The 8,695-nt window shown below is 46.0% G+C and overlaps 1 protein-coding gene across 1 annotated transcript; it reads left to right on the top strand.

The window, feature by feature from the left end:
• The first annotated feature begins 4,430 nt into the window (after positions 1-4,430).
• Positions 4,431-8,212, top strand: LOC120659479 (protein LIFEGUARD 2-like). Its single transcript, XM_039937639.1, has 4 exons — positions 4,431-4,898; positions 5,627-5,740; positions 7,432-7,589; positions 7,705-8,212. Exons 1-4 carry the CDS (start codon positions 4,622-4,624, stop codon positions 7,906-7,908), a joined length of 753 nt encoding a protein of 250 aa, XP_039793573.1. The 5' UTR covers positions 4,431-4,621; the 3' UTR covers positions 7,909-8,212.
• Positions 8,213-8,695: the final 483 nt, after the last annotated feature.

The raw sequence follows: 8,695 nt of genomic DNA, 5'->3' as shown, positions 1-8,695 counted from the left end.
GACTTTCCAAGGAATGGTGGGGTGAGACTATATTGACTGCATGTCATGTTCTAAACCGTGTTCCTACAAAGAATAAAGAGATACCACAATTCGAGGAATGGGAAAAGAAAAGGCCAACACTTTCATACTTACGTATATGGGGTTGTTTGGCAAAAATGAGTGTGCCAATAACCAAGAAACGTAAGTTTAGACCTAAAATTGTGGATTGTGTCTTTCTAGGTTATGCTATTCACAGCGAGATTTTTAATAGTAAAATCTGGAGTACCTGACATGCATGTAGGTACAATAATGGAGTCCAGAGATGCTATATTTTTTTGAAAATATTTTTTCCATGAGAGATGGAACAAGTTCATCTAGACAAGAGTTCATCGAGAATGATAGCTCCAATGAGCCGATAGAACACAATGAACCTACACTTGTGGAAAATTCTGAGGAGGATAACTATGATGCTCCTAGAAAGGAAGAGACAAAGGACGGTAAAGTCTTTTGGTGATGATTTCATTGTATAACTCATGGATGATACACCCAGAACCATTGAAGAGGCATATTCATCTCCTGATGCTGACTATTGGAAGGAAGCAGTGAGGAGTGAGAAGGATTCTAGTATGTCTAATGGAACTTGGGAAGTTGTTGAACATCCTTGTGGATGTAAACCAGTTGGATGCAAGTGGGTGTTCAAGAAAAAACTTAGGCCAGACGATACTATTGAAAAGTACAAGGCTAGGCTTGTGGCCAAGGGTTATACCCAAAAAGAAGGAGAAGATTTCTTTGACACGTATTCATCAGTTGCCCAATTGACCATAATTCGAGTGTTACTTTCCTTAGCGGCCTCTTATGGTCTTCTCGTTCATCAGATGGACGTTAAGACGGCTTTCCTCAATGGAGAGTTAGAAGAGGAGATCTATATGGATCAGCCAGATGGGTTTGTATCAAAGGGTCAAGAAGGAATGATTTGTAAGTTGCTGAAATTTTTATATGGTCTCAAGCAAGCGCCTAAGCAGTGGCATGAAAAGTTTGACTGAACTTTGACATCTGCTGGCTTTGTTGGGAACGAAACTAACAAATGTGTGCACTATCGCTATGGTGGGGCTAAAGGAGTGATTTTGTGCTTGTATGTGGATGACATACTAATCTTTGACACTAGCCTTAATGTGATTAAGGAAGTCAAAGACTTTTTATCTCAAATTTTTGAGATGAAGGATCTGGGAGAAGCTGATGTTATCCTTAATATAAAGCTGGTAAAAGAGAGCAATGGTGGGGTGATTCTTACACAGTCTCACTATGTGGAGAAGGTGTTAAGTCGCTTTGGTTATAGCGACTATAAACCTGTCGCAACACCATATGATGCCAGTTTAATTCTAAGGAAGAACAAAAGGATAATGCGAGATTAGCTAAGATATTGTCAGATCATTGGATCATTGATGTATTTAGTTAGTGCAACAAGACCTGACATCTTGTTTGCTGTAAGCAAACTGAGCCAGTTCGTTTCAAACCTGGGAGATGATCATTGAAGTGCTCTTGAAAGAGTAATGCGCTATCTAAAGGGCACAATGAACTATGAAATTCACTACACCGGGTACCCTAGGGTACTGGAAGGGTATAGTGATTCAAATAGGATTTCTGATGCTGATGAGATATGGATATATGTTTACACTTGGTGGTGGAGCTGTTTCCTGGAAGTCTTGCAAGCAGACCATCTTAACGAGATCAACTATGGAAGCAGAACTCACAACATTACATACCGCCACTGTTGAGGTCAACTATCGGCAAGTCCATAAGGAGCTCATTTCGTGTATAAGGTGTATTTCTCTTCTAATCTGTATGGCAGGTTGGTCTATACCTTAATGTGTTTCAGGTGGTTTCTTTAAAACAAATGAGTTATTTTCTTGAAACAAAGATGTTGTCCTACAGAACATCTGAAAGGAACACACCTATATGAGTCTGACTACTGGTCATAGTGTATGAGAACTGGGTATTCTCTAGAAACTCATGAAAGGCCTAGAGTATGACTTATAAACCCCAAACCGCGGGGATGCTTATGCAATGCCCAGCCATTGGGAGGCTCCCTTGGCCATTTGGAATACATTCTTGACTCTTTAGAGCTGAGCCATCCCTCTCTCACACATTCTTGCTTAGAGATTACATTCTTGAGAGTGAGAGAGCATCCTAGTGCATTGCATTAAGTGTTTGAGATTTGTGGCACTAGGAAAACTTCAATCAAGTGTCATCGACTTGTTACTCTTGGGAGTTGCCGCTCCCTAGACGGCTTGGAGAAGTGGATTTTTTGGAGCACCTCCAAGGAGATTGTTGAGGAGCCCTGATTTCAGTTGTGAGAGGTCTTGTGCTCACCTCACCGGAGTGGTGAAGAGCAACTCTAGTGGAATCGAGGTGTGGAGCGGTTCTTTGATTCAAACCGGCTCAAGATCAAGAGAGTTCTTGATAGAGGAGCGGTTGATTCTTGGAATCCACCTCAACGTGGATTAGGGGTGACCGGCAAGTCATCGACACCACGGGAAAAAAATTTTGTGTCAAGATCGGTTATTTCCTTTGCTCACTTTACTTCTTGTATTTACTTTGAGCTTTTTACTTTACTAGAGCTTGATTAGTATCTTGTCACCCTAGGTTGCAAAATCAAGTTGTGTTACTAATTAAATTTTTCTAGTGTTTGTGATTTTAGTTTTAAACCGCATATTCACCCCTCCTCTAGTCGGTGTTCTTGACCCTACACGCGGCGCGGCCGGCCGGACGACGCGTGCGGTGTGTGTGCGTGGCGCGGCCGGACGGGCGGTGCGACGCGACGCGACGCGATGAGCTGAGAAGAGAACGTTTTTCTGTTGAATGCTGACAATAAAACGTTGACAGTTACAGGTGAATGATGACACAGAATAAAACCTTGGCTGTTAATGAGATTCCTGTGATTCAATTGCACCAGTAACTGCCGCTCATCAATGTTCATTACATCGTCAGGTTCGTTGAACCTGAGGCACCTCCACGCCTATATAAACCAGCCCCTCCTCCACTCATCCACACAACAGCAAGCTCTTGCTTCAGGTACTCCTGCTTAGGAGACCTCTCCCTTCTCCATTTGCTGTTTTCTACCATCCCCATCGCTAGCACTGCGCGCACAGTTCTAGCGAGAGCAGGCCTCCGGAACCTCTGCTCGCTGAATGTCCTGCACGGGATAGCGGGAAATCAGGTTTTTGGGGAGCGTCTTGATGTGACTGCTCGCTCCCAGAACGACTACTTCCTGGTGGCCGAACGACTACGTCTTCTACTTTCTGGTGGCCGAACATCTACGTCCTCTACATTCCGGTGGCCATACCTGTGTTCCCCAAGTGAACATCAAGATCGTTGCAACGACTAAGATCGGCTATATCGAACAGCCCTGACCGACACAATGTCCAATTATGAGAACGGCGCACCCGGTGCCTCCGGCACTGGTCCCGCCTTATGGTACAATCTAAACCTATTCTGATTTAATATTTTGTTCATGCTTATTAGTGAGAATAATATGAACATAAGCACATATTTTATTCACATATTATCACTCATTTATGTCATAAATTTAGTAGTAATATTTGAAATTAAAATATATCGAAAATTACATAGATCTCTAACAGTGATCATACCAAATCTATCGACCAAAACTTCCAGGCAAGTTCGTTTGTGAGGACTGCTAGCTAGGACATGGGCCAAGACACGAGGCATGTGGGGAATCGTGGGTAGTAGGATAGTGACAAAGTTTCCTTGCTCACAACTATTTTCACACCTTATACCCCATTTTTTTTTAAAAAGGAAACCGGTTGCTCTTGCTCTTGCTCTGCTGCCTCTCCTTTTCGCGTCGTCTTCCTTCGTGTTCCTACTGGCGACATGGGCCCCCCTCGTGCCATTTTGAGGCGTTGACTGACCGGAACGAACTTTTTTTTTCTCAAAAGACAAAAAACAAAGACCGATCGACAGGCCGGCCGGCCCGATAGAATGTGCGCGCGTGCCCGCCCGTCCCATCCCATCCCATCCCATAGGCCTCCAGCCCTCCACCACCAAAACCAAACAAACCCGCAGTCGCGCTTGACCAGACCCGGTCCACGAGCACGGGCGCAGCGCGCGAACCGCGCTCGCCCAGCCTGGCGCGCCTGCCCCCCGGACCCACCACGCAAAAACCAAAGGCAGGGCCCAGGACCCCCGGCGCGTGGGCCCAGCAGCAAAGCCGCGGCCCCACCTGCAGAACGTCACGCGACGACGGGACGCGACGCGACGCGGCACCGCTTCTACGCGTCGTTCGTTCGTTGTCACCTGCAACTCGACCCGCTCCACCCCCGCGCCTTCGATGACGGATGGGGGCCACCGGTCCGGACCCACCAGTCATTGTTGGTGAAGCGGGCGACCGCACGGTATAAGAGAACCGTTCCATTCCCAACGGACCCAAGGCCCAACTCGGCTTCGTCTTCTTCCCCCCACTAGGGAGCGCCGACCTCGCCGCCTCCGCCTCCGCCTCCGCCTCCCCTCGCACACGGGCTCCCTCCTCCTCCTCGCAGCGCCACCCGCGAAACCCTACCCACCGCCCCCGCTCCACCGAGAGAGAGAGAGGCCTTCGTCGTCGTATTCGGCGGCGCCGATCGAGATGTCGTCGGCGTTCGGGTACCAGAAGGGCGGCGATCTCGAGGCGGGGTCCTCCGGCGCCGCGGGGCAGCATCGGGCGCTCTACCCGGGGATGCAGGAGAGCCCCGCGCTGCGCTGGGCGCTCATCCGCAAGATCTACGTCATCCTCTCGCTGCAGCTGCTCCTCACGGCCGCCGTCGCCTCGGTCGTCGTCAAGGTCCGCGCCATCCCGCACTTCTTCACCACCACGAACGCCGGCCTCGGGCTCTACATCTTCCTCATCATCCTCCCCTTCATCGGTGAGCCCGGCCTCTCGCTCCTCCCCGTTCCGTTTGAAATTTTCCCTCTCCCCCCGATTTTCGGATTCTCTTCTTCGACGGATTTTTCGAACGGATTGGGTGTGGAAATAGGGTTCCCGTGAGTCTGCCGAATGGGTTCCGCGAAATGTGCGGCGGGTATAGTTTGCGGTTGCAATCAGATGAGGAAAACGCTTGAGATTTAAATATCTGAGTCGTTACGTTCTGCGTGGTCAGGGTTCGCTCACTGCTAATTTTTACCGCAATACTTGGGGATTTTTTGATCGGGTAGTTGCCAGGGATTACTGTGTTGCTTGGGTTGCTGCAATTGTTTGTCGAATATATTCTGCTCAGATGCGTTGCCTTCTACTACGTTGCAGTTAGAATCGGATGCCAGATTCCTAGGGGACGATCGAGATGCTTGTCGTAGTGGTGAAGTGTTTCGGGTTCTTAAACAATTACGTATAGTTTCAGGGGCTTTTGTGAAATCACGGCATGGACCCTGCGTCCTCTCATCCTCTCGTGCGTGCACGAATGGGGGTGCCCTTGCGTACCAGCAAGGGGACTGGTGGGTGGGCTGACAGCCTGACACGCATTAGCCACGCTGTGTTTCGCAGAAAGGTCGCTTGAAACCAAATTAATCATGTGTTGCCAGGAATGGGGATTGGATTTGATACTTTGTGTCGATGGTATACACGATACTGAAAATGGTTTTTCGTTTTGCTGTGCAGTGCTGTGCCCGCTCTACTACTACCACGAGAAGCACCCGGTCAACCTGATTCTGCTCGGCTTCTTCACCGTTGCCATCAGCTTCGCTGTGGGCATGACATGTGCCTTCACCAGTGGTAACCTTCTCAGCGTCATTGTTCTGTTCTTATTATTGTCAGCTTCCACAATTGCTTTATGATCCTGCTTGTGTAAGTTAGCAATATCTTTTTTAGCATTCATGTAAGTGATCAGTGTAATACCACATCACGGGCGTGCTAGTTTTGGAAAGAGTTTTGAGTGGTAGGATTACACAGAAATTTCTAGGAACTTGCCCTGGCATTTGGTTGTTGGTGGCTGTATGATATTGCTTGTCTCAATCACTTGCTTTATTCAGTGGCTCACCTAAATTGTATCACGCCGCCAGTGTAGACCTTTTATTTGGCAATGTGGAACTACTTTGGAGTTTCCTACCCCTATTTTTTTTGCTTTGGCATATGCAAGTGATACTTAAGATGCCATAGAGGTGCTACTTTTGGAATGGGGTTTTATTGTGTTGGGGTTATAGACAAATTCCAAGGAACATGTGCTGGCAACCCATGTGATGACTGACGAGGCATTTGCCCAGTCCGCGTAGGGGCCAAGTCTTAGGTGTTAAAGTCGCTTTACAATATGCTTGTCTGAGTCAGAAGCAATTGAATATCACCTTCTTGTGGGATTAGTCATTTTCTGTTGTTCCTGTAAGGCATGTAGATTTCCATCACAACAACAACAACAACAACAACAACAACAACATAGCCTTTTTGTCCCAAGCAAGCAGATTTCCATCAACTTGAGAAATTATTTACTATTTGTTTCTGGTTCAATTTTCTTTCATTTTGCAAGATGCATTGTTGCACCATATAATATTAGTTTGAATACTGCAGGTATTTAAAAGTAAGCTACCTTTCAGCGGCAATTTTTGTGTGGTTACTGTTTAGGTTGAAGTTTAATTGGCAATCAATAACAAAACACATGGATTTTTGTAGAATATATTGAATTGTTAGGCTGTGCACTAAGAGATGCTTCATATAAAAGCTACTTTTGGTCATCCTGAGCTGGTTAAGCTCATGTGAAACTGATACTGATTCATTATGCATACTGTCTTGGTGGACAAATCTTAGTTTACGGAAACTTGTGATCTGTCTGTCATGCACTGGCAACAACTGAGAGTGCATGATATGGTTGGTTGGCTTTTGGTCTTATTCCTACACATCTGAAAAAAAATGTTATGCTGTGCACTAAGATATGCTTCATATAAAAGCTACTTTTGGTCATCCCCAGCTGATTAAGCTCATGTGAAAGTGATGCTGATTCACTATGTGTACTGTCTCGGTGGGCAAATCTTAGTTTACGGAAACTTGTGATCTGTCTGTTATGCACTGGCAACAACTGTTAGTGCATGATATGGTTGGTTGGCTTTTGGTCTTGTGCTCCTACACATGAAAAACTGCCAATATTTAGGATATTCTCAATTGCGAACTACCTTTTTCGTTTCTGAATTTAACAGGCATACTGGATATTGAAACTACATGAAAGTTATTGGGTGCAGAGATAGACAGAATATGTCTTGAAACATTTTTTTCAGTTCTTAAGTTGGGCTTGTAATCTGTCAATGTTCTGCTCTTTGTTCTGGTTGTATCATCGTCCCTTTTAGATAAATAAACATGTCTTGAAATTAATCTAAGTGCTCTAAGTTACTTTGAAGCCTTTGTATGCTCTGCCCTTTGTTCCAGTTTAGTCTTTATTTCATATGAGATCTACGTGCTAATGTGATCCCTTGTGTGGGCAGGCAAGGTCATTCTGGAGTCTGCAATTCTGACAACAGTGGTTGTGGTTAGCCTGACTGCTTACACTTTCTGGGCTGTGAGGAGGGGCAAAGACTTCAGCTTCCTGGGTCCTTTCCTGTTTGCCTCCCTGATAGTGCTGCTTGTGTTCGCACTCATCCAGGTGAGAGATCTGTCCTAGCAGTATTATTTGTTCTCTTCGTGATGTGATACAGTGATTGTGTTAGAACCTTTTCCATCTGACAATAGATGCTGATGGTGACCTTGCCCCAATGCAGATCCTGTTCCCGCTGGGCAAGCTCTCACAGATGATCTATGGCGGGCTGGCCTCCCTCATCTTCAGTGGGTACATCGTCTACGACACTGACAACATCATCAAGCGCTACACCTACGACCAGTACGTCTGGGCCGCCGTCTCCCTGTACCTGGACGTCATCAACCTCTTCCTGTCCCTGATGACCCTCTTCAGGGCAGCCGACTAGGCGCACCTTGCTTGTCATTGATGCTTCGGTTCTCCTGTGAATACCCCGTACGTTGGTCCAGAAATGCTCACCGGTCAATCCCCTTGCCCAGAATTCCGGTTCCGAGAATTGTATAGCTGCGTTACTGAACTACTAGTATGGTCTTCGTCGTTGCTGAGTTGTGTCGGTATCATCTACGTAGAGATCACAGATAAATTGTACCGTGAATCTGTGCGTGGAGACGTGGTGCTGGATTTGGGTTGCTTATGACATGGTGGTTGGTTAACCCCGAATGAGTATGGCGGGCTGCCTGCTTTATGGTCTTCGTTTGGTGTTCCTTTCCTGTATCACTCGTGTATCGACATGACGTATGCATCCTGTTGATGGCACGCACGAGCATGAATGCCGTCTGTTGATAGCCAGCCACTGTTAGCTGTGGAAACATTACCCTGATATATTAACGGTTAGAGAAGTACTCAGTACGTACTCCGACAATAAATTAACGGTGGTTTTAGCAAATGTGTAGTTTTTTAGCAAATATGTAGTTTTTAAAACAACTATTAAGGACGGATTTAGCCATACTAAGAGATTTGAATGGAAACCTTCATAAATAAAGGTTTTTGGTTTTTTCTTTTTTGTTTGATTTGAGAACCCCTTGAACATCTTTTCAAAGGGTTCTCAAAAATTCGAGAGACATCTAATTGGACCTTTTTACGAATTTTATGTTTTTTCCATTGGCATTTTTTTCCATACGCCTCCTCGACGTCCAATGGTTACCAATGGTTAACGGCATTTTCTGTGGAGTGGT

The sequence above is a fragment of the Panicum virgatum genome, chromosome 2N (genome assembly GCF_016808335.1).
Source record: "Panicum virgatum strain AP13 chromosome 2N, P.virgatum_v5, whole genome shotgun sequence".
Lineage (NCBI taxonomy): Eukaryota > Viridiplantae > Streptophyta > Magnoliopsida > Poales > Poaceae > Panicum > Panicum virgatum.
This window is presented reverse-complemented; position numbering and strand designations above follow the sequence as displayed.

Excerpts from the sequence above, each read along its gene's own strand:
- LOC120659479 (XM_039937639.1), top strand. The coding sequence starts at position 4,622 with ATGTCGTCGGCGTTCGGGTACCAGAAGGGCGGCGATCTCGAGGCGGGG. Across the intron at positions 5,741-7,431 it reads GACATGTGCCTTCACCAGTG|GCAAGGTCATTCTGGAGTCT; the intron begins GTAACCTTCTCA and ends TTGTGTGGGCAG. Across the intron at positions 7,590-7,704 it reads TTGTGTTCGCACTCATCCAG|ATCCTGTTCCCGCTGGGCAA; the intron begins GTGAGAGATCTG and ends GCCCCAATGCAG.